The 27,135-nt window shown below is 32.2% G+C and overlaps 1 protein-coding gene across 1 annotated transcript in view; it reads right to left on the minus strand.

The window, feature by feature from the left end:
* The window catches only part of LOC128986174 (protein 5NUC-like), a 32,481-nt gene extending 9,967 nt beyond the window's left edge, over positions 1-22,514 (minus strand). The window contains exons 1-5 of the mRNA XM_054406360.1: positions 22,143-22,514; positions 18,720-18,920; positions 16,649-16,850; positions 13,843-14,043; positions 11,950-12,113 (exon numbers count right to left, since the gene is read on the minus strand). Coding sequence (XP_054262335.1) covers positions 11,950-12,113; positions 13,843-14,043; positions 16,649-16,850; positions 18,720-18,920; positions 22,143-22,469 — 1,095 coding nt within the window. The 5' untranslated portion in view covers positions 22,470-22,514. The remainder of the gene's footprint in view (positions 1-11,949; positions 12,114-13,842; positions 14,044-16,648; positions 16,851-18,719; positions 18,921-22,142) is intronic.
* Between the last annotated feature and the right edge of the window lie 4,621 nt (positions 22,515-27,135).

A 27,135-nucleotide genomic window follows, 5' to 3' on the forward strand; every position in this document is an offset into this window, starting at 1 on the left:
TATAGTGAACATAATATTGAAACTACCAACAAATCATTTCATGGTAACTTGTAAGATCTAGTTAACGTTATTGGAAAAAGTACTGTACATGCCAAAAATGTAATAGAATATCTATAATGGATTTTATAAAGTTATATTCTTTATATTCTAGCTACTCTAAATTAAATATATGAATTAATAAGGATTGAGTATAAATAAAATGAAAAAATCTTACATGAAGTCGAAATCATGCTAATACACTCTTCAATATATAAGACATAGAATATGTAGATTTTTTTAAGTTTACAATGTTTAAATAAAAAGGATACGTTATACTACTGCTATATATTTTAATTATTCAGGCTTTTGCGACCGATTCCCTAGTCTCTCACACTATAAATGGACTGATATCACATATGATAGGGCTCGATGTAATCAGTAATCGAAATCTCTCAGTGTTCAGTATAATATTACAGTTCCATCAGCCTCTCCACATGTGGCTGTGTAGTATTCTGCAGTGAAATATAAGTTGCCAAACAATCATTCGTTTTGTAATTCAATATAATGAGCAGTTATTTTGTAGGATACTGAAAACTAATTTTATAGTGTTTTAATAATATAGACAAAGTTACCACCATATCTTATTGCCATCTCCTGGTCAACTGGTAGAAGTCTAACATAAAAAACTTACACACAAATCTCTCAAAAAGTGTGTTTTTGACATATTTTATTTGTTATATTTTTGATTGAAGCTAAATTTCAAAGGGGATTTTTTTGGTTTTGAAGTTTTGGCTGACTGTAATAGTTCTAAAACGTATTTTTATGTTTATCGTGTACTCGTATTTGCTATGTGATGGTTAAAAGATTGCGTTCATTGAAGAGGTTACCTTAGAAAAAACTCTTTAATATATAAAATCATACTAGACAAGTTAATTTTTTCAAAACTTAAAATTTTATGCTCCGACGGATTCTTTTTTATTTATTTTTACAATATTCTAGTAGAGTCTCAATGATGTCGACTATCACTAACTTTGATGATCTTAATCATATGATAATTTATGTAAATATTTAAAATTATTAATTTATTTTTAAGTAATTTGGAAGGTTTTTGTGGTTTAGAGCCAAAAGGTAAGTTCTCACAAATATTTCCTGCTGAGTCCTTGTTTAATACAAATATTTGATATAAATATCTTATAAACCTGTTAAAAAATGTATTAACTGATACCTCGCGTATATAGATTTTACAATTTCAGCCTCAATATAAGAATAATTTATTCCCTCCCTGTACTGCTAAAATGTCAATTTATTCGAATTAAAACGCATATCTCTGATATATTCTCCCTGGAAGTATTTGAAGGATGCTTCTATTCTAATACAGCTTGTATTTCAATGGCCATTGCATGCTAGATTTCAATTATAGATCGGTGAAACATGAGAGCTTGAATTCAGTCATTTATGTATCTGTTTACTTCGAAAACCTTTTTTGTTAAACAAAGGCTGTCAGGTCCATGCTTATTACAAGGGTGCTTTGTATCATGAAATGTATAAAGCTATATTAAGCGTAATTTTATAGAGTTAGAGGAAACATTAAGGCCATTTTCCATCGAGATTTGTAAAAAACTATTTTTCATTTGTTTTTGTTGTTGTCGACACTAAAACCCACTAAAAATGTGCCGACTAAATAAATGCGTAGCTTAAGTTTTGTAAATTATATAATTCTTTAACGATTTAATTTCAATGATATTTTACAAACGTCTATTTTGGTCATTTACTACTGTATGTGAATTGAAAAATAGTAACTAGCTGGTATATGTGTTATTGATTCAATTTCGAAATAGACAAAACACCAAACAAATACCAGCTAGATTCGGGGGTATTATACTTTGATCCAAATGTTTCCACCTTTCTTTTGTAATGTCTGAAGAAAGATAAAACACACAATGAGATGCTTTTTTTACTTGATTATTTAAAATTATACTTTGAAGTCGTTGTCAGGTCTCGATTTGAAATTGTCTTGGAAATTACCTTAGATTTTGCAACACTCTTGAATATTTTGCATTAAATATCCCTTGTTTTATACTACATGAAGCTTTTTGAAACGTAGGGTAAATTTTCCTACAGTGATATACATTGTTGTATTAAAACATCAGATGTAAATGTAAATGACCTGGTAACTTTGTATAGGGTCTTGAACATGACAACTGTGCTATTTACCAACTATATTTTATTATTCTGCAGTAGTTCATTGTAACTCTGCAATTTTATGTAATGTAACTCTGTAATGTAATGTCAACACTCAATTTACTCAACAAAGATATATTTCCATATATGTTAGGAAAACCAAATAGCTTACAATTTTGAATCGCCATAAAATATGCGCAATATTTAGATATACTGCTTCCCCCATTACTTTGAAAATTGAAGTCAACTTATCCATAAAATGTCATTTACGTTCGTATAACTTTTTTGTATTGACAAAACGACCGTGCAATCCCTGAACGATTTTCGTGTGTTTCATGTCCAAACAAAAAACAAAAACTTACGACTCTGTCTAAATCAAAGCTATAAGTGTTGCTTCGTTGATGGAAAAAAATAGAGAGTTACAAAGCAAATGTTGGGGCTGTTTTAATTTAACCATATAAATCGAAGAGAAACACATAGCCATATAATCATGACCTGGTATATGTTTTAAAATTATAATATAAGATTTATAGGACATAAATCCTTTTCATCGTATTCAACATGTAATTAGTGTTTTTTCCGGTCGTGAATTGCATCCAAGCGGGCGACGTTTAAGTGCGCCTGCCATCGTCGCTTGAATGGTGCCTGCCATCGTCGCTTGAATGGTGATCATTTCGAAGCGAGTACCCGATACCTTTAGCTTACAGAGTATAAAAAAAAAACTTTGACAGTTTTTCATTTACGTTTTATCAAAATGAAATAGAAATACTAATTAGATTTATTGACCTTAAGTAGCAAAATACGGTACCCGGATGTCCGAAAAAGAACTCCCTAGTTTAACAATTTATATATTTACTGTACAATTATAAATTACAATGACTGATTAATTAAATAAATAAAAGTTTCTTTAACACTAATACACCTTGATATGCGATCTGTTTGTAGCCCTGCAGATATCCAAGCGATTTACTAGGTTTTATCATTTTGTTAATTATTTTTATTATTATTTATTACTAAAACTACACTCAAGGTCAAACAGGTGTACCAAACCTATTGCTAACTAATGAAACTAAAACCTTAAGTACACTCTACAGCACCAAAGGATTTTTACTAATCCATTTTAACTGATACTGTCGTGAGGTACTTTTATAACTAGGGAGTTTTTTTTTTGACACCAAGTATTTTTGGTGACATTTTATATGCCATTAGATGCTTCCCTACACGTGGCCGGTTTATTTCAGAAAAATTCTTTTTGTTTAACATTTTTTTTTAGCTCATTTTATATTGGTAGAGATTGTGTTATGATAAACAATTAACTTTATTTTAACCTTTTCCTCGCGATATAAGTTTAAAACACCCATGAAGTGGTGAGAAAATGATACATTCTCGAACGTTGATCAGTTGACAGTTTCTCTGGAACAGTTGAACCTACATAGCCCATTCTGCTTCTCAAGATAATAAAAACTTGTAAATTCAAGGTATGTAGGATGCATTGAGCTTGAACGTTACAAAAATGTACAAACCCAAATTACAAGCCTAATAACATTAGTTTTTTCATATTTTTTGGTAAACATAAAAGAAATACTAGTTACACCCACTATGTTTTTAATTTTTGTTTTCGATCCATAGGCTATCTATTTTTTAATATCCTATCAAAGTTCAAGTAGAAGCCATCTTACCAAGAACTCTTACACCTGCAATCACATTTAACTTTGTAATATATTTTTAAATAATTCATACTCTTTGTGAATGCAAATGGGTTTGTTTTCTGACACAAAACATCTTATATTGATCGGACAAGATACAAACAGTCAGGTTAATGGTAAAATTTACATGCAAAAAAACAAATTTTGAATTAAATATTATAACAAGGGAACCCATAATCTACCACCAGGCATTTTTAAGTTCAAGAAGCCGCAGGAACCAAGTAGACTACAAATAATAATATTCAATAAAAATCAATTGGAAAATATAATCATATAATATAAATTCCCTCCCGACTTTCCCTGAAATTGTTAACAAAAGATGCCGCTGAAAGCGTCAAGAGTTTCCATTAGGCTTTATTGTCAATGGGGTATTGAATAAGACGGAAATCTGTAATTTCAATAGAATATACTATTCAATGCAATTAAATTAAATTACGTAGGAATATGTACTTTTTATTGCATAAATAATAGAAACCTCCTCATAATTTATTACAGATTGGCGTTGTGTTAGTTCCTACAACTACGACCTATTGAATAAGCACTCAGGTTGTAAAGTTACTTATACATCTAAAATAAATTGATTAACAGATAAGTTTCTGAAATTTACTTTTCAAAACAATTTTTTTATTCAAAGATATATTACCACTTTTAAATGTGTATAATCCAAATGTTTACCTTCAGTTATTTGGAAATGTAAGGGCAAACTTAACAACTAATCCAGTTTCTAACTGAATCAGTTATTATATATTTAAAGTAGGTTCAGAAACAAAAAGTTCATTAAGAAATTAAACTGTAAAGTGAAAAAGCTTAAACTGTATACATTGTAGCACGAATTCTGAACAAATCTGCAAAACCCTTGATTAGCTCGTCGTTGACATTCGTGTTGCGTTTCTGGTTCGAGGTTAAATGAATAATACATGAAACAACAACTACAACTTCTCTGGGCAACTGAAAGGCATTCGCAACAAGTAAAATATATTATATTACATCTAATTAGAAAATAAAATGTGTAAATGTTTATAATAAACCATTGGGGTACATAAAATTAATGTTGAGTTTAGTAAATACAAAAAATGGGTTTAATATGATTCCAGAGTAATGAGGTGTTCACAGTAAAAGTGCTATTGATTGATTTGAAATACTTTTAAGACGTTTTGTTTCCAGTTATAGTAATAAGTATTACAAGAAGATATATTATTTTAGAGAATCTTTTATTTCAAATATAAGGGATAACGAAAATATGGCATTTTGAGTACTTATCGGAAATATAATTTAAATTATAAGATAAAGACGCTGGAAGTTTTCTCTAAGTGGTTCTTTGGGCTCAATCCTTGACGTTGCTGAAACCGACATGATGAAGAAAAACATTTCCATGATTATAACAACATTTTAACATGTAATTTTTTGAATCAAGTCAAGTTAATTTTGGATTTTGAACTTTAAAGCCAGTAGCCATAAAAATGAATAAGGTTTCAGTTATCTCAGTTATACAGGGGGGGGGGGTAGTTATACAGGGTGAGGCAATGAGAACGCCACAATTTGTTTTAGCTGTCACATGATAAATGTTGCAAAAACGAATGATCAGCTGTGCTTATAACATCTATTAAACTATGCCATTTTAGTAAATACAGTATTATGCCTGAGGCTATTAACACTGAGATTTTTATGTGGAAACCTATTTAAAAAATAGTGATTCTTGTGCAAAAACCCAGGGATTGTTTGGACCACATTCCATCCTTAGTCAACATGGCACTGTTCCCGATTGGAAAACAATGGTGAACAGGGTCAAATTATTTAGGATAAACGCTTAAACCTAAAATACCCCCGCCGCAGCAAACCTGCCGTCTTAGCGAATTTCCATTTGGTTGAATTGATTTTCAATTGATCTATTTAAATAACATTAGTTTTAACGAGTACCTAGGTTTGCTGCTACAAGGAAACTAATAAAGTGTGTGTTTTAAGTAAAATAATTATTGCTTAGTATAAAATGAATATATTTGCCAAGTTTGATCAAAAGATATCCATAAACAAGCAAACTACAACATTTTACAATATCCTCCATAAGAATAACATGGGAATTTTAAATTGACCATTTTTTTAGTTTTCTCCGTAATCAATAACCGTACAAAAACACTTTGATATACTGAACTGTTTGTTTTTTTAAGCTCTTTAAGAAGGTTTAGAGGAAAATTGGGAAATTTTGTGTTTTGAGGGTCAAAAGTGAGAAAAACCAATTTTTACCCCATAAAACCCCCCATAAAACCCTGTTCCCATGGTCCGATCATGCTGGATCGCGAACTCATTCAAGTTTATCCCGCCTTACACCTTTAAACCAAATTTCATAAAAATCGGATAAAAATTACCCAAGTTATCGTGTTCACGGACACACACACACACACACACACACACACACACACATATATATATATATATATATATGTATATATATATACATATATACAAATTTGAACGAATGGTGTTTTTGGCCTTTGGGGACATCAAAATGAAAAAGTAAATCGGTCCCGGGCCTAAGTGTTACCATGAGACCTACGGTAATAGCTACTTCCCTATAGGGAAATTCGCTAAAAAATAAGCGGTGGGTGCCGCAAAACTCTTTACCTACGACCGTTTTTTAAAGTAGCCATTTCAGTACAGTTCTTAGAATTGAAAAGTTTCACTTTACAGCTGTTTACTTTCATATCCGCATAGTTTCATTTCATATCCGCATAGTTTTCTCATATCCACACAGGTAACGGACCAATGAGGTTCAAGTATTGAGAGAAAAGAATTAAAATTGTAATGCTTCGAACGTCAACTAATCAGCTGATCAGCTGATCAGTTGACCAATTTAATTGTTGATCCGACTTGTTCATGTTGATACTCGCGTATTCTTAATTAAGTTGGTGGAAGTTCAAAAATAAATGGAATATTTGCCGAATTGTACCTTATACAATATTATTTATGGTAAGAATGCTGCTAGCAATGTAATATTTAACGAAGTTTAACAAACACGTAATTACAGGAAATCAGCTGATTATACAACAAGTCGTTGCATCACTTTCAGTGGCAATGACAATACACGAAAACATAACCTCTCTAAAAAGTTATCATTAGTGATTGTTAGTAATTAAATCCAGATTGATAATTATTAAAAAACGGTCGTAGGTAAAGTAGTGTACGCAACTCGCGTTAATAGTCTTTACGACACTCGTAGAAGTTTTTAAGGCACGAGCCTTGGCGAGTGCCTTAAATTTTCTACTCGTGTCGTAAATACTCACTTAACGCAATCGTTGCGTAAACTACTATTGTATACCAGCAAATGTTGAAAGAGTGCGAGTCGCAGTAACTCAAAGTCCAACGGAATTTTCCAGGAAGCTTTTGTTGTTGAAAGCTTTACGTTGGCTCCTTTTTTTTGGGGGGGGGGGGGGGGTTGTTTTAGTAAGCTACTGAAAGTTCGAGGTTTTTCAAGAAGAAGGTTTTTCAAGAAGCTAAGAATCGTCCAAAAACTAAAGTGTACCTGAAGAAATGCTGGAGAAGTATTTGATGGAATTGTGCCTTAAAAGGAATGTCGAGTAGGACAAGGACGTCACTTGCAGGATTTTTTTATCAAGAAATGGAAAAATGACTTTGTTTAGTTAAAATGGCAAAAGATAAGCTGTGTTTTGATGTGCTATTTATATCTATAGGGTGAATATTATTGAGTTTGTACAGCTTATAAATTGGGGTGCTTTCATTGCCCCACTCTGTACTTTAATATACATTATTGGTGGACAAGATTAAATGTATTCTGTTACGCTGTGCACATGTAAACAATATTTTTTATATTTTGATTGGTTTTAAAATTTATGATAATATTAAAGTGTTTCCATGACACAGTATTAAAGTGTTTCCCTGACACAGCCACGGGGGTTTTTGCTCACTTTCAACAATGCAGTAAGCTGGTGCGTTGGTTAGGAAAAAAGCATCGATTCAGACCATTCAACACCATACGTGCTTACAACGCTTTTATCGGCGTGGATTCCGATAAAAGATTGCCTCCGGATAGTTTTCAAATCACGTGGAAAAGTAACGAGGTGGAATTGAATTAGGAAAATCACTTTTTATAGAAATATATTTGTTTTGTATAATAATCAATGCATGGATGCAGAGCCCTCGTCATTAATATCTATGAGTCTACGTAGGGTTCCATTGGTGTGAGCTATTTACTCTATATCTTATTTTTCTTTTCCAACATATAGATTTTTGTGTTTTATAACAAATTACATATTTTTCATTTTGTACCATGACTTGACTGCTACTCTCTGCATTATTTCTACCTTAGGTTGGGTTTTGTGTAGGCACATTATTAGTTGTAATGTGTTAGTTAAGTTTTTACACCTGAGGACAAGATCAGATTCCAGATACCGAAACGTGACATCATTGTGATAGAACATGTCCACAATAAGTCTTTAATAACATTAACTCACCATCACCAAGAAAGAACATCAAATGCAAGCGGATACAAGAAATCAAATACAGAATATATTTTAATGGATTTTTTTAAATTATAGCTATACACTTATGTTTAATCGTCTTCGAAGCAACCCTGAATGTCCATTAAACAAGGGTTTGTCAAACACGATAATGCGTTTGTCTAGTTATAAAAATCTCTTTGACCAGTTAAGAAAAATTGTAATCCTTTTGGAAGTTTTTTCCAGCAAACAATGTTTCTAAAATGGAGCTTATAATTTATTTTTTCATTAGCGTACATAAAAAAAGATTTATATGATTTTAGTGGTTTTCGAACGTTTCTGCAGGTTTTTTGTATATGTTTCGTTAATATGTACTCTAGGAAAATCTCGGTTGGAGGTACATTAAGGAACAAACATACTAGTTTTATTCGAAGGACTTGATGGAGATTAAACCCGATACTTTTGAGCTTGAAACGTGCCTAACAATGTAAATGGGAAAAAATATTAGCAATTTTTTAAATTTATTTCTAATTGGTTTCGACGATACATTGGTCGCCATAAAATACATATTTACAAAATAAATATTTGACGCAATAATATTAGAAAAGACGAAAAATGACACAATTGAATGCCTATGTCTATAATGATTTGTAAATATTTGTAACAATTCAGGTTTGTCTCAAATTATATTCATTGTATCTCCCTGAATACCCTGCTTGTTATTGTTACCCTAATTTCATGCTTCGAAAATTTACAAAAGACGTCATTGAATTCGACAAACGTTGGTTTTAATATTGCCCAAAGGCCTTACTTGAGATTCAATAGAGTTTTGAATGATGATTCGGAAGTATAATTTAGAAAAGTTGTTGTTATATAATTTTATTTTTTTGTCAATTAAGTGAGTTGTTATAATAATTTAATTAAATTTAAATTAAATACCAATTCAAATCACGAATTTAGTTCCGAAATCATCCAAACGCATCCCTCTTACAAACATCCATATTTATTTATTTAAATGTCCTGAGTCCATTGACGGGTCCACGATTTCATGAGACTTGTATGGCAAATTTACTAAACGAATACATACTTGCCAAGGTAACGCATCAGCTTAAATTAAATTAAACTGATTTCCTTCTTAGGGAAGTGTATTTTTATTATTATTATTTAAAGTATAATACTGATTTTTGGACATTTTTCATTTGCTTACGGTTCTCATTAAATTACAGTTTAAGTCGATAGATTCTTTTTTTATGTAAGTTATATTGATTTGTCATTAAAGGTTGTTTATTACTTTATCCATTAATTAAATATTGTGGCGTGCATATGTGATAGCGTTTTATCTTTAATATTCATGAAATTATAACTCTCATATTTTCAACATTATTCACCCTTCATAGCTCGAATACACTATTAAATGGCTGTGTTTATCGTAGAATTATGCATAGCCTGAATATTGGCTGATACTGTAACAACTCTTTACTGTTCTGTTCTGCGTACTACACGTACTGCAAGGAGATTTTTGTATCAATAATATGAATTAATTGTGGAATGAAATATTTAATACAACTTCTATCTACGAAGAAAAATGCCACCAACGTGGAAAACAGGAAAAAAGGATTTAGTTCAAGAGGTTTTCAAGTACAGAGAAAGATCTTCTCTACTAGGCTTTCTTTGCTTATGGCATCCTATATTTTTATTTAGAATTCAAATCAACAAGTCTCGGTGTTTATATAAGTGAAATAATTGGTCGTGCGTAGGGTTTGAACCAGGCTACCTAAGACAAGCTTGATTTGTCTAATTCTTCTATAATTAGTCCAGGCCCTTATTTGATTTTATATTCAGTTTAATTCAGAGTCATTTCTAGGTACAAGCGTTTTGATTTTTGTAACTGTTACAGTGATTATCGATTTATAAATTCCTTAAATATATAGCTGAATAGGTAAATTTCTTGAACTAGATATTACCTAGCTGAAAGTCTCAATTTAAGCACAATTATTTGCACTACAAGAAAAGCGAAATACTGATTAATTTGATCTAAACATTACCGGTCTCAATTACAGGTTTGTGTAAATTTTATTGTAATACTTCCAAATTATGATAAAACTGAAGTGGTTAAAACTAATATATTTTCATATTACAAAATCAGAATTAGTATAGTTTTATTGTCATATAAATTCATACTATAGATGAACCCGAACATGTATTAAAATAGATTCTACTCGTACTATGTATTGTGCTCCTAGTAAGTTTGCAATCAACCTCTGGGGTTGTATTTTGTTATTAAATGCATAAAACATCAGTTTAAAAACTAAAACTAATCAGAAACTTTTCTAATAATAAACAATGTACGTACATGGTCTCAAAACAAACAAAAAATAGATCCAAAATTGTTACAAAAACTTTTCAGATTTGTTCCTATGCTAGAACGATTCAACACCTTATAGCGGCGAGCAAGACTTGAGTTTGGTTAATCTCAAATCTTACCACGGGTATTGTAGCCCTCTTGAATACATTAGCATTAAACATCTTCTCCGGGGTTACTGTCAGAATTGAAACTAAATTATGTGACATAAATTAAACGACTTTTATCTTTCCGAAAGGCTAGTAATTTAATCAGTTTAAGTAAATTATATTAGGACAGTTCCTATTATAATACATTATTCAGTAGAATATTAAGCACAAATGTAAACATAAATCTTTTTGAATGTGCCTTATTAAACTGTTTCAAATGTATTTGTCAAGTAAATTATTTGTAATAAAGTAAACTACTTTTATCTTGGCGCAGGTCAAGGTCATTATTCAGTCAGTCATCGGTGGAATATATATCAGGGTAATTCATTTGTTTACAATTATTTTATTGAGTATTGTTTTAAAATATAACTATACATATTTTATGTAAAATTTTCAAAGACTTTTTTCAAATCAATTTGTTTTGTAACAACACTGTTGAAAACAGTCACACTCTGAAGGACGAACAATTGTTATTTTGTCGTTAAGATAAGATAGTTCAAAAATCAAGTTTAAAGACTTAAACCATATATAAATGCTAATAGGAAGCCATAAAACCCCATTAGGCTTTGTACCTGCATACGTTTTCCTGAGTAAAAATTAGTTTTACTGCTTACAAAAACAATAGCTGCTTTTAAACATCTCACTAAAGTGTAAATGATTTTTTTTATCATGGATGATTTTTAGAGATATCTTTAGGCTGTCAAAGAGTAAAGAAAAAACGAAATATATTATTTGTAATTAAGTATTTTAGTCACCCTCTACATGCACTAAGGCAATGGACAGACAGACAAAACTGTGTTTCAACTATTCGATTTTGTTTCAGGTCCAAACTAGTAAATACAATCTTTGAAGTTATACTATTTTAAAGTCCACTTTGGTGAGACCTGTTACAGTAAACGCCAGTATATTTTACATAATATAAAATTAAATTGTCGTTTTTGAGTTTTAAGGAAGACATAGGTTTATTCAGATATCTAATTTATATATCTAAAATCTTATATCTGCTGTACACCTAACATTGGACTAGTATTAAGAAATATGTTTGCACCAGAAAACCACAATAAAAAAATCTATGTAATGTTTAACGTGATAACTAATAGTTATTGCATGTAAAGACTTACGTAGTCGACGTATGCGTCTGCTAGCATATCACCGATGTTGCATTCCCCTAACCTACAAGCAGAGTTCTCATTGTTGAGTAGAACACCTGTGTAACCCACAATTTTGTTTATTTTATCGTGAAGTTCCTTCTCGTAGGGTTGAAGTGCCGCTAGCACGCCTGGGTCTGTAATAAATAATATCTTAAGTAAATTATTTGAAGAAAAGTTCTACAATAAATTTACGCATGAGCTACTGCTGAAATTACTATAAGACTAACTACTATACCAATTATAGTTTAGTTTACATATGGTTCAAATTAACAGTCACTATAAAGCTTATAACACTTGGCGACATTATTATTCACATAAATATGAATCATAAGTTTTTATACATTTGCACTCTTTTATGAATGTAAAAAAAAAAAACAAAAAGGTTGAAAATAAAATATCTGTAAAAATCAATAATGTATATAAATGATAACATTCTTTTAAAATTTACTCATACCAAAAATCCATATTAAAAATGTTTATCAAAAATAACTTTCTCACTACATTTGAATTTCAAATCATAACTTATCATTAACAGTCATTTCGATATAACGAACGTTTTTAGGTTATAACACTTTAAATTGAGAATTCGATTTGTCTTCAAAGTCAATTTAACTCTTCAGTTCGGAATCAGATTATTAAAGCAGTTACTTTCTCAAGTTGATTTATGAAAGTTTCATGTTGTTTTAGGTCAGTACTTGGCTCAAGGGGATTGCTTGGATAAAAGCCCGTTGATTTTATAATTAAAAAACTTTTACTGAGAGCTTCAGTGAAAATCACTCTCAAAGCTATTTTCTTACAGTGCTCTTATTAGTGAAGTGACACGCGATTTAAGTTAACTCCTAAACAACATTCTTCATTCAATGTTTTGGTTTGGTTTTTAATTTGAAAAAAAAAAGTAATTAAACGATAAAATTAAAGGGCATTTTCATCTCAACTGCTTAGGTGTTATAGGGCAAAACAAGTCACTTCTAATGTTAAAAAAATTTCAGAGCTAGAATTTTATCTCAAGACAAACATCAGGTTCACGAATGTTTCTGACAGAGGTAACAGTATTGTTGATGAATTCATTAAGAGATAAATTCTGTGTGGTGTCAAATATACAACAGTGGTTGAAACATGTCAACCATCTGCCAATCCATTGTTCTATAACGCAACAATAGAAATTGTTTACTCCGTACTCGCCTTCATCTGTCTCGTCGTGATGATGTCTCACTCGTTACTTGTTACTGAGTATTTAAGCTCTAAAATGTTTATTTTCCGCATATAACATATCTTATAAAATTTATTTCACCTCAAAATATATTGACTCTTTTAACGGTTTTAAATTCTACCAGGTTTTAACCTACCAGTGTATTTATCCTGTATTGGTTTTTATCCTTCTATGGAAGTCTAACCATCTATTTGTTCACATCCTCTATCATGTATAATGTATGTAGTTTTTTAGCACTATTTTTAGTTTTAAAATACCAATACCTTAAACATTCAGTTGTGGTATATAACCCTATCAGATTCACTTGCTTTTAGCCTAGGGATCGGGTTAATTCATATAGTATGATGGGTAACCTTGCACCTGGTTTTAATACTCTAATAGCTAGTTCATTCAAAGTATTTGCTTGATCCCCATCGTGTCCTTACTTATGTTTTCCCGGATTATTTATGGCCATGATTACCTGTCCTATAGCCTTGACCTTGCAGCATATATTAAAACATTTATAAATCGAGACTAAAGTACATACATAACCTAAAAAAGATGCTTAGTTAATACTGGGTTTTCAAGTTTGAAAAGGTTCCTCCACGTAGAATGTCCAGCAACGAGGATCTTTCAAACATAACATTTCTGATTTAGGGGTCTCTATTCTTTACCTTGAGGCAAGTCGCCGCTCAGAAGTATTGGCGCTCCATTCCAACTCTTCAGGTTTCCTTCGTCGTCAAAGTCCAACTCCAGGTATCCGAGATATTTGGTGCCGTAGTATGCTTGGACCACGGGCACTTTCTTGCCACTGGCTTGGCTTATAACTGTGGGGTATGGACCTTTAGGTACGTCCACGGGATCTGGTGGAGTTCCTACATGCAAAAGGATAGATGATATTTGTGTAATGAATAGAATATTCGATAAATATAAAGGGTTCGGTATAGATTTTCTCTCAAGAAAATCTCAACTCCTAAGTATCAAAATTGTTTTCAACTTTTGCTTTAATTCAAACAAAGTTGAGTTCGCTATTGGTAGGCAATACAAACAAGTGGGTTTATCTAGTGAAATATTTATTATAATACAGTTGATTTGTCAAATAAATTTGACAAAACCTCGTATAAGGTAACATGCATATATCAGAAGTATACTTTATATTATTTTGAGAACATATATTGACAGCTCAAAATATTTTTAAAATAAAAAAATATGAATAGGTAGGGTTTAAAAGCTGAAAGGACAAGCAATAAGAGCTGCTGAGTAAAATAATCTTTGACAATAAACTACAAAATAATAATTGATAATACACAACTCTACACTAAACCATTCCGAGGATTTCTAATATATTATTATTTTCATGTTATTGAAATAATAAGAAACTTATTTATGTAGTAGATTCAACATCAGAAGGGACACTAATGATTGCCTTTAGCTCTGCTTTAATTATAAATGCCGAAACCTCTTCATTGCAAATACAATTGTATTTGTTAAAAAGATAAATTAATATTTCTATTTCAGTTTTCACCTTGGTATACGTTGTCAGGATACTTTGTAAATAAAATAACCGTAGTAGGTACTTCCGTTGACATGTTAAAAAGCCAACTGCATTACCATATTACAGGTAAACTATAAGTATATAACTAAAATATGGACTGAACTAAGACGTGTTGTAGTGAAATGTGAATGAGATGTGGGTTTGGGACGAATGGTAAGACTCGTGTATCTTTGTTTCGGACAAAATTGAATATCAGCTATTTATTTGTTCGTTTGATTGTTAAAGAACGTTTGAATAAATATGAACAGACGTTGATCTTCTAATCCATCTCAAGCAAAGCTTGGGAACGATGCGAGCTTATTAGCAAGAAAAGCACAATAATGGTATAACAATTAGGTAAAAAAAAACCATTAAAATGAATATTATTGAGGAGAAACTAGACAGAAGAAATATAAATGAGTATCGCTAAAAATAATCGAAATATATTACTTTTTAAACAAATAAATTTTTCTTATGTACATTTTAGTAAACAATTTAAATCAGCTGTTTTAAACCATATACCCATAATGTAAAAGTTAATAAAAAGCTAAAAATAGTTTCCACGTGCTGTGTTACTTGGTAATGATTTTTGTATTACAAAGAGAATACATTTTCCAAAATACCTGTGTTAGATAATAGACAACATAGCATTAACCGGTTAAACTAATTCCAAATCTACCTAATTTAAATGTATTTATGTCAGTTACATTGTGTAAAAAGACTATTTACTAAAACTATTTGTTAATTGGTTGTATAATTTCATGTTGAAGTTAAAGGATGCTGGTACTTGATAAACGATAAAAACAACAACCTTTACCATTTTCCGTATTATAAAAGTAGGCTTTGTTGAATTCAATTTGTAACAAACTCAGTTTAAGATTCAATGTTTTTTGTAGACTCAATCAGTTTTAACATACATAGTATACTTTAAATATCAATTTTTTTCAAACTAAATAAATTTCAATCAAACTAAATGACATTACCATTTTTATCCTGGTACTAAAAACGATTATGTTTAGTGAAATAAACGAAAGCATCGTGTGTCCTAAAAGGCATTTGTTTAGAAAGCATACTTAAAAATCTTTTACGCACTTATCTCAAGAGAGAGAAAATTCGTTGTTGCCTAAACTACTTCATAACTGATATCACCAAGTTTTGTACAAAAGAAGTGTGTAAGGTAATGACCCGGGCCTTGTCAGACCATCTTGTTTAAAAGTTGCCCACCTCTTGTTTACTACTTTCACTTTTAGAGTACCACCTCTATACATGCTTTTAACTTTACTGCTTCAGTTCTGTGTACAGACATTCATTACGAGCTTTTGAAAGGACCTTGTAACTTTACACTCATGTAGAAGCAACCAAGAATATAGCGAGAGGTTTCAAGTTTTAGAATATTTTACTAAAATGAAATGTAGTTTATGAATTATTCACTGGTTAAACGTTTACCAGGCTTTTACTGTTTCATAGATTTTTGGTAAAATCCATCAACTTTAGATTCCCAGATATAAGATCAGGCATCGTTCAGAGATATTTCCATATTACCACTTATTATTCATGTAGTACCTAATGTTGAACCTTGTTTGGTGTTACATAAAAATCACGATTCGTATAATTTAGTTTTTTGTTTTTGAGCGTCTTATTCAGGCAAAACTGAGTAAATAGTGTTTTTAGAAGCCATTATTGTTTACGCAAAATGATAATCCAAATAAATTAATAATCTGAAAGTTCAAAATTTAATGCAGAATTTTCCCTTCTAAAGAATAGATAATGAACGATTTTATGTAAATCCATAAAATGTATAATTGTTATGAGTAAAATACATTTAAAATAAACCAAAACCCCCTTGTAAATTTAAAAGTAAACAATTAGACGATATTGGTTCACTATCGGTACATAAACAAAGTAAGAAATACTGTAAAATATTTTTACCTACACGTTTAAGTTACCTGTGTACAAGAAGGTGTGTGAGTGACCTCCGACCACAAGGTCTATCTCCTCGACCTCCTTGGCGATTTGTTGGTCCTTGACGTACCCAGAGTGTCCGAGAGCGATTAGGATGTTCACGTTCTCAGCGAGAAGTCTCTGTGCCTCTTTACGGATACTAGGAATCTCGTCAAGAATATCAACCTTCCCGACATTGGACAGAAACTGGCAACAATAACAGCAAAAAATTTATAATTTGCAACGTTTGCAAAGTGAGTGTTTGTAATGTTCATTTTCTTCAACAGTGAATCGGTTACGGTTCCAATGCCGGGGAAAGTCTAAAGCCGTTCGTGGTTTCAATTCAGTCCCAATAAGTTTCCACAACTGAGTAAAAGTAATAACCAGTTGGCCATGTCTTAAGTAACGACTTTAAAAAAATAATCGACAATCAAACAACTAAGAAGGACCTCTTACCTAACCCACACCTATTTTCTGCAAATCAATGAGGGTGTACTTTTAGGGACCTGTTTCGGACCGATTTTATTCAACCAGGAAACTGTACTACTAACTAGTTACGCACATCATAACTTGTTTTAAAAATAAGTGCTGATAGTTGTCAACCGCAGGGATTCTACAGGACAAATGCATTTGTGTGATCCATCGGTTGCATCAGAGATGACTTTCATGCAGTTTTTTTGTAGAAAATTGACTTCAATTGAATATAAAATATGCAATACATTAAACGTAGCATAAAACTGTGTTGAACAGCCGCTGGGTAAGAAATTATCTTGAAAATTGTAAGTTGTAGAAAGAAAATTCAAAAGCTTGTTTATAAACAGTGGTGTAATGTTTTGGTCTGATCTAGCTGCAGTGACCATTCTTAGATCCATGTCTTAAGTTTACTTCACATGTAAGACGTGTGTAGAGTGCTGACCTAGTATTTGGTCTAAGAAATTGTCGTCATTGGAAAGCCTCAGTATTTCAGCAACCTCAGAAAACTTAACATCCTTAAATCAGGATGTCCAGGATTAATTGAACACTCAGAGAGACAAACGCCTCCATTTACCCATGGTAAACCGTAAAATCTATTTTGCTATGGCATACAGCAACTCTCCTACATCGTTGACAATCATACTAAAATTACCTAGGTATACTATGTTTTTCATATACCCACAAAAACAAAACCTCATTTCTCGAGAAATCTATAATTTTAATGTTAACGTCCTAAACTTAGACGTTTTATTTATTGAATGCACCTGTTTAATTTAGCACCACAGCACCATTTGAGAGAGGTTTGAATATAGTAAACAATTAATTGTGGCTATTTTAATGCGTAAATCATAATTGAACTTTACTGTTTTCCGGAATAATGTCTAAGCACAGTTAATTTGCATAGATGTTAGGAGTGTTGTATTTAAAGCGTATGGATGCAAAACTCATTAAAAGTTATCATTCCACTTATGCACATCAAATTTTCGTTACGCTTATTAAAAACGAAATGCACTATCTACAAGCCAATTTAACTCTGTGGAATGAATGTCTTAACTGTAAACTAGTAAGCCCGTTCATAAAAATTTGATACAATTTTTTCTTTGTTATGGTAGGTCTACATTATGCGTAAGGTTATTGTTAACAATTTTGCAATAAAAAGAACATATGTGACAGTTGAATTATAGCGTATAACCAATAACCCTATCATCGGGTATTAAAACTAAGGGAACCAAGTTTTAAGGATTGATTTCATGCGAATCCTGAAAACATGCAAGGAGTTCAAGGCACAGAATATGCGGTTACATTGAAATTTGTAAAATATTCACAATTACACTTTTGAATCAACTCACTTCTGGTCTCACTTTTGAATCAAGCATCTAACGAAAAAGACTCCCGTAGATAGTTAGTATACCTCGGTAAATGGGATACCTAAGAACTACAATGAATAGGCAAGAGAGTCTTGATATCCTACTCTTGCTGTACCTTGGCATTTATCTGATGATTCCTGATATCACAGACGTTACTCGACCCAGAGCTTACCGTTATTGGTGTTTATCTTCTAATTGGCGTTACATTAATAGCTACATGGACTAGCTAGGATACCTTGGTGTCCGGTGTCAAATATCCGATAACTCCTATCCTGACGTTGCTGACATTGAGGATGAACGAAGGTGTCAAGTTAGGCTCCTGTAGGCTCGGCTCTAGGGTAAGGTTTAGGTTGCTGCAGATATTTGGAACTGAAACATTCGCGATGTATTGAGATAGGCTAGCGACTCCATCGTCAAACTCGTGGTTTCCCAGGGACTGAAACACAAAAAATTGCCTGTTAAACAATTTTTTTTCATGCAGCAATATCGAAATTTATAAGAGTATTAAGGTAGAGTGTAACTTATTATAATATTCACGAAATTACAGAAAATCAGTGGATTTAAATTTTGAAATTCATTAATCCTAGAAAAGTAGCTTCCACATTAACAAGTAACATGCTAAACAGATATTAGACACACTTTTAAATGTGTCAATCCTACGATCACGTGGATTGTATAGATTTTACATTTTCACATTGCTAAAAAATATGACAGGCTGTGATATATGAGCGACAGACATGATCACTGTATGAGGACTGTAGATATGATCGCGTGGTGAATGGACAGTGTGATTTAAATTTTCTGTCAAAAATTTTCCTGACAGATTGTCCGTTTAATGATACCGCTCTTAATATTTTTCTAATTATTATTTACGTGATCTTCAGTTTCATAGAATTAAACACTAATACCAAGACATTTTATATACCATCCATGCTTAATATTTTACTGGTCAGTGATAAAGATTTCCACACCATCTTTAAAAAAAAGCTTGTTTAATGTTCATACTGTTTTGCTGAAATAATATCCTAATAGTTAGGTCAGTGTTTAGTGGAGGTCAGTGTTTTAACGAAACTTGGAAAATAAATTTAGGATCAGTATACTGTTCTATAATACTGACCTTGAAGTGATATAATAATGTGTCAACTTAAAACAAAAAACTGCAGTCAGTTGAATAAAAATACCCTGAAATATATGAAACAGATTAAAGTTTTAGGAGATTAATTTTTCAATCTATTTATTTATCCATCATATACACAATGCATGTTTGGTCTAATACAAAGCAATTAAAAGCATCAACCATTTAGCATTCTGAACACATTTAAAAGCTTTCAAACTGCGCTCCAAAAGCACCCAATCATATTATTTAGCCTATACCTTTTAAATATATGCGTCTAATTTGGGTTAACATTTTAACCATAACACGTGAATGATGCTTCGCTGTTGAGTGATATAGCAACAAGCTGTATGTTGCTGTTGAGTGACAAGGTTACTTGAGTAGGTACTTGAAATAAGATTTGATAATGACTTTCATTCAATGAACATTCATTAACTGCCTTAGTTCCTTAAATACTATCGGTAACAAAGTAGTGCTGATAAAGAAATTGAACCGATCAATCATCATGTCAATATCACACTCTTCATTGAATTAAACCCTAAAAACCAGTTATGATTTTGTATTAATATTATACTTATAGACAAACCTTTCCCGTCCACTGTAATTAAATGAGAGATTGATACTTTTATGTTACACAAATAGTTAAAGTTATTTGAAGTATGAATTTGTAATTTGGATCTTTTAACATACATAACACATGTAACGAAAACCCATAATAAATCTTTAAAAAATATACTGTAATGTTTTTTAAGGTAAAATAAGCCTTCCTATATAGCCACTGGATCTATAGGAAGAGGTACTGACAAACGACCATCTGACCCTTACTCAATAGGAGCATTGAAACAATTAGTAGCAATATCCTTACAGTCATTTAATACTCGTTTCGCAACCTTAAGGCACTAAAAAAAATCTCTACTCTAAGAGTTTGGCCATACTGTTTTCTTCTTTTCACATAGCAATCTGTCCTAGGAGGGGTGAGTCGATCGAGGTCATAGAAAACAACACTGCAAACAATTCCCTAGTTGGCGTAAACAAACTTTAACTCTTAATGGACATTCCTGGACTGTATGCTTGACAATGGCATCTCGCCGAAACATGTAGCATGTACGGAAGTTACAATTTGAAACTGACAACAGGTAATATAAAACCAATATTAGTCTAAAATCAAGCTAGTTTCATCATCGAGTTTGTTTTAAGGTCAAAAATACTCCCTGAAATCCATTCTTGGCTTAAAAATGGGCGAAACAATCCTTCTTTGGAAGCACTTTAGTTTTGTGGCTGTTTAGTTTAGAGATGAGCTTGTCTCAATCAGTAACTATCGATGTATCTTTCAAGCCATACTATTAAAGATGGTCAGAAGATGTTTACGATAGACAAATTACAAAAGTTTTTACGTTGTAAGGTATTTTGTTTTGTTTTAGGTAACTATGTTAGCTACATGTAGGTCATACTACAGGCCAGATGTCGTTTACGTGACATAGAAAAATCAACAATTTGCCCATCAATCATTATTGTAACCACCTGTTAAACTATCTGACGGAGTAAGCTCTCTCCTCTAATATCGGAGAATGTTTTTTACAACACTCTCTGGATATATTTTATGGTTTTTTGGAACAAATTTAAACGATGTGTTTGTAAATCCCAATATCTTAATATTTATTACTTTCAGAATCGACTTACTTGTTCAGGTAATTGACTCTAGCAAATACCCAAGACACATTTTGAGAAGAGAAAGTTCAATTTGGATCGCTGGACCAACTTTGTTACGCAAAGTTATGCTTAAAGTTATAATGATAATACTCCTCGTGGCAACTGTGCAAGGGAAAACTTCATAACAACCGTCTTTATGGTAAACTGTTTATTTTAAACTTAACTCCCTGTTTTAGATTTGGTCTGTTTGAAATCTAGTGCCATTTATTTTATTAGAACTTACGATTGGATACAGAAATCTTGTAATAAAAAAACTATCGAAATTTAACCTGATTATTACATAAGTTATCATATATCTTCAGACTATTTAGGCCATTATGTTATCTTATTGTGAGTTTTCTAACCTCAATGCAATGGTAAATTTTAAATAGATTATTATTAGACTATTAGACTATTAGAATATTTTGCGATTTGGCAGTCAAGCATAGCCACTATTTGACCTGCTACATCTCTTATCAATTAATCAGTTTTACAATTGCTTTATCAGTATGGTAGGTTATGGGGTGTTTGTATTTTCTTGTCTTAGTTGTAATTCGAACGTAGATAAATGATTGTGAGCCCTACCACATTCACACTAAAACTTAACTAACTTAACTTAAAACTTAACTTAACTTACTTTAAATACCCAAAACATGTAATGATGTAGTCCTTGTGATTAATTACACTGATGAATAAAGTTGAATATTGTGCTTAAAGTGTTGATCACAAGGTAGATTTTGAAGACAAAAGGATCGATCAACCAAAACGCTTATATAAAATGAAAGTAACTCCCATTTTGCCAGAACCTGTTTGTGCTTAATGCTCAAACTAAAATATAAAATTGTTCAAACTTACCATCACATCAATCCCTAGCATGTCGATAAACTGAGACACAATCGGCCACTTAAAGAAAGTGTAGTAAGGAGTTCCCTGGAATGTATCTCCGGCATTCAGGAATATCGTGGGTCTCCCGGCTTGAGCAGCATCCTTCTTCTTAGCCTCCGCCGTGGCCTTTACCCGGGCAAAACCTCCGTAACAGTCTGGTGAAGAGTCGTTTGGACACAGACCCAAGTAGCGGTCCGCCTGCTGGAACCTTGCGTGCATGTCATTGTTGTGGAGTAGAAGGATGTTGAAGTCCGCCAGGCACAGGGTGGCCAAGGAGAGCAGAGAGAGCAAATACATGATGAGTGCTGATAAGTCTGTAGTCGCAGCGCGGACGCCCCGACGACTACTGATAAGTTATCACACGACACCGGTGTGCCAGGTGTTATGTAAACAGCTGTTTCCCCACCACCTCTAACAATCACTGTCGAATGTCATCTCCGCCTTGAAACCTTGGATGTCAACAAATCTAACATTAGTTGACAATGAGGGGAAGATTGACATGTTGAGAATGTGTCATGCGTTAACAGTTTTATTTCAGAATGATTGTTAATTCAATTAACTTACCTACGACCTTGGAAAATGTCTATTTATTGTCTAGTAGCTAGTAGACAATATTACCTATAGGAGGTAACACTATGTAGCTTCAAAATCGTAAATCTTTTTACCTACGACCGATTTTTTAGCCGTTTCAGTAAAGTTCTTAGAATTGAAAAGATTCACTGTTTACTTAACAGAATTGTTTACTTAACAGCATTGTTGTTTTACTTTACAACACGTCGAGTAACAGACCAATGAAGTTTGAGAGAAAATAGGTAAATTGTAATAACCCGAACGTCAACATATCAGCTGTTAAGGACAATTTAACTGATAAAACAATGGGTGAGTGGTTGGAAAAATAAGTCGTTGCATCACAATCAGTGGCTATGAGAGGTTTAAACGAAAACACAATCTCTCTTGAAAGCTATGAGTAGAATTTGTTTTATTAAAAAACGGTCGTAGGTAAAGTAGTGTACGCAACCCGTGTAATTATAAGTTTTAAAGGCACTCGCCAAAGCTCGTAACTAAAATTTTCTACTCGTGTCGTTACGTTAATACTATCATTCAACATTTCTAACTACGTTACAAAAATAAAACAACTTATTTTTTTCAAGGCTTAGACAATTGTTAATATTCATGTATTTTACTATTGTCAAGTGTACTGAAAAAATAAGTGTTGGCATAATTCGTCTCTAAACAGCTTCAAATTAAGGCACTCTTGTAAAGAAGAACAGCGTTGGTTTGTTCATTGAATTAAAATCAATCCCCTATCCCCTAAAAGCCGCAACTTGAGGTGACATAGCACCCAGTGTTGTCATTAGTGACATCTTGTAATTCAAATATTTGAGCCTATAAAATGAACCACTATTTGGGTTTTAAACGAAGTATAAATACAAAAAGGGCAATTCAAATCAATTGTATTAAACCTTCTTTCGTTGAATAGAAGGCCAATGAAGCAACTAGGGATTTGCATCATTGACGCACATCTGAGGTATTTTATATGCTAAGCAGTAAGAAGAGAAAAATGATGATTTAACTGGCGTAAAGTGGTTTAATTAATTCGAACAATTGCTCTCCACGTACAATAAAACTCGTGTCACCGGTTATTAGTTTTTGTCTGGAATTCCTCCTACATTGTGAAAGCTTTAAAAACAATTAAAAACTGTACAGAGATTTACCATTTTATTATTTTGCTTAGTGTTATATACTGAAATAGGAGGGTGCGCTTGGTAAAAATTATAAACTTAACTACAATTGTTGCAAGTTTTTTTTCAAACAAACTAGTCTTCATGAAACACCTAGTTCCGGGACTACTGTAAATTTGATTTAAGTTCGTCGGGCACCAATTACTTGAGTATTTATTTGTTATATCATTAGCAAACTTAAGCTAAGCTCTTACTAAACCAATGCCAGTCAAACTGTCTATAAATATTAGTCTTATTTCTATTGACCATTATATTTTAAACTGATTAAAACAACTGCAACCTGTTGTAAGTCGGTGGGTGGCTCAGTTGGTAGCATCGCAGACTTCGGGCCCAAGGCAGCGATGTCGTGGGTTCGGATCCTGGTCACTGCGACAAAACATTTTATCAGTACAGTTCACCTTACCCACTCACCCCTTGCTTTGCTGGATACCTTCCACGCACAGATCTGAAGTGTATGTGGACTGGCAAATGCAAAGTTAAAAGAGGCCACCAAACTCTCTAAAAACACACAAAATTTAGAGATTGCTTCACAGGTTGTTTTTGTGACAGCATCGTTTAAAATGTACTATAAGGTTTGGAAAGCCAACATTTTTAATTGTTTTTAAACTAAAACACAGTAATAAAGCTATTTTTGATCACTATAATCACACTTTACGGGTTTAACGATTTATACTAAATCTCATAACACACCGAATAGTAATGCAGTTACAATTTCAATACGAATTGACGGAGCTTCCAGTTTGTTTGGTTAACGTTCACAAAGCTGGGATTCGTTAAAATTCAATAATATAAACTGGCTGGCCGTATTGAGCCGTACAAAGTAAGCTCATGTTATTTTGACAGGGCTTAACCCTGCATTAGTAGAAGCGGCTTCGTCCCCATGGCAACGTACGTGTAGTTCATGACTGGCGATGTGTACGGCTAATATGCTATACGTCTTCGTGTTCATTGTGGCATTTCAAATTATTTTGTAAACCAAAATGAACGCAATTAACCATTTTATACGGAACATAAACAATTTTCAGATAAACTAGGTATTGACGAATGTTTAAAAAATGAAGGTAAATTTTTAACTAGAGGGTATATGATTAATCTTGTTCTTACACAGGAATTGCCAAGAGTTATTGTAAAGACAAATACACAAAGTTACGGACATAAAATATTTTTCGTATGAATTTAGTTTAATCAATAAATAAAATAACAGCTAAGCTATAATAATCTCGGGCATAATTTTTTTACATTAATATTATAACATTTTATTGGTTAATGGTTTGTCGTGTCATTTACAGATGAGTAATCATGTGGATGATTCAATAAAAATTACACTTTTTCTTTGCATTGAAGTTTACAAAAGAAATTCGAAAACTAGAAAACCATAACTATAAATGCATTAACTGTGCAATTTATGAAGAATATTTAACGGCAAATTTGAGTGAAAGAGGTTCAACAGGATTTATTTTTTATGTTAAAGGGGTTTCGCAATCACGGGGTTTTTTAATTTGTGCCCTACTTTTATTGTTGGAAACATTTAAATAAATATATAACTGAAAGCACTGTTGTATAATACTGTACATTTATATTTTTTCAGTCGGCTGTATATAAAAAAACATTAATCTAGGAGTGTTTTGTTTATATATATTGGAGTAGTAAAGCAAAAGAATTACCTCCTTAATTTTATATTTATGTTATAGGCCAATGTTCTCTTACCAAATTTATTAAAGATAAACACAGTTTGAATCTAATTTGTAAATCAACAAAACATAATATTACATACAAGTATAAACTTCACACAAACCCCGTTATAAACTGTAACTTAGTTAGGCTGGTGATACACCAGCAGTCAGTGAGATGTATGGTTCAGTTACTAGTTAGACAAAGCCAAACCAAGTCTTTGAGTTGTTTCCGACTGTGTCAATGAATACAAAGCAAAGATGTCAAATGTGACTGAATGTGTCAGATGCGGTTGAATTTCACTTTCCCACCAGTTCACTCTCTGTTTCGCCCTTACAAAATCGAGATAAAAGCTGTATTGCTACGGAACTGTTTATCATACGTAAAACAATACGTAATCTTAATTATCTCTAAAACAGTAAAAAAATCTAGAACCCTGAAACAGACCTATTACACAATGGTGCTTCCCTTCCCTCTAGCTCTAGATTATGATTTTAACATTCTATCACAACTTTGAGCTACTACTTACCTATACTTACCTACTACTACTTGTCTCTAAACCTACTACTACTCCTACCCTATAGCCACTAGACTACCTTAGCATTTGTATTGAAGTCTATTAGCATTAAAGTGTGTTCTTTTTATTAATTGCTTAATCCATATGAAGTAATATGCGAAATATAATAGTGATCCAGCGTTTCATGATAGCTTTAAAGCCTTAAAGCACATAATAGGGATGATGTAGTAGAGGGTATATAGGGTTAGTATAGTACGCCTTAGTTATATGTGGCTTTAGGCTGCAAAGTGCACAGTTGCCATGACTACGGCCAAGGTTGGCTTCTCATAGACATAGACTTCTCATTAATCTTAAGTTCATTGTCCTGAATACAGGGCAAAAGTGCGGTACTGTTATATAGTGGATACCAAACTTCAAGAATAAATAATACAGCATTTTTCTAAAATATCCAAAACAATCTGAGAATAAACAAATTCATTATGAGTAACCCAGTACACAAATGTTTCCTATTTCACGATTTCCCAAAAGCTTATTTTATGAACATTAGGTATAGAAATTTAAGATCACTTCTTGATTTTTAAGAGACCCAAAATTTTGCATGGTAATTGGTTTATTGCATAAACTTACACAAAAGTGCTAAGAAGTTGCATTTTGAAATTTGACCCCCCCCCCTCCTCCTAAAATATGCAGATCTAAACATATTCAGAACAAGCAGGAGGCCAAAGATTGTGTGAGAAAGTAGTAGTACTTGACCACAATTTATTGGGAAAACCTTCTATGGTCTACGACATTGTTACATTTCAATCCTCTAAAAAATTCAAACCATTCTCCTTTTGGATTCTCTGGGAGTTTAATGTGTGTAATAAAATATTGTTTAGAGCATGGATTTATCGCATTTAATTTGCAAGATATTATAGCTGTTTTAGGCTCCTTTGCCTGCTGGAAAGGCGTAAACATCGGTTTTTATATTCTCATGGAAGCAAAGGAACAATCCAAAGTTAAAACTTTTTACACTTTCAGTGCATAACTCAAC

The sequence above is a fragment of the Macrosteles quadrilineatus genome, unplaced genomic scaffold, assembly GCF_028750875.1.
Source record: "Macrosteles quadrilineatus isolate MER2022 unplaced genomic scaffold, UCM_ALF_1.0 Scaffold_2__2_contigs__length_208266976, whole genome shotgun sequence".
NCBI classification, from domain to species: Eukaryota; Metazoa; Arthropoda; class Insecta; order Hemiptera; family Cicadellidae; genus Macrosteles; species Macrosteles quadrilineatus.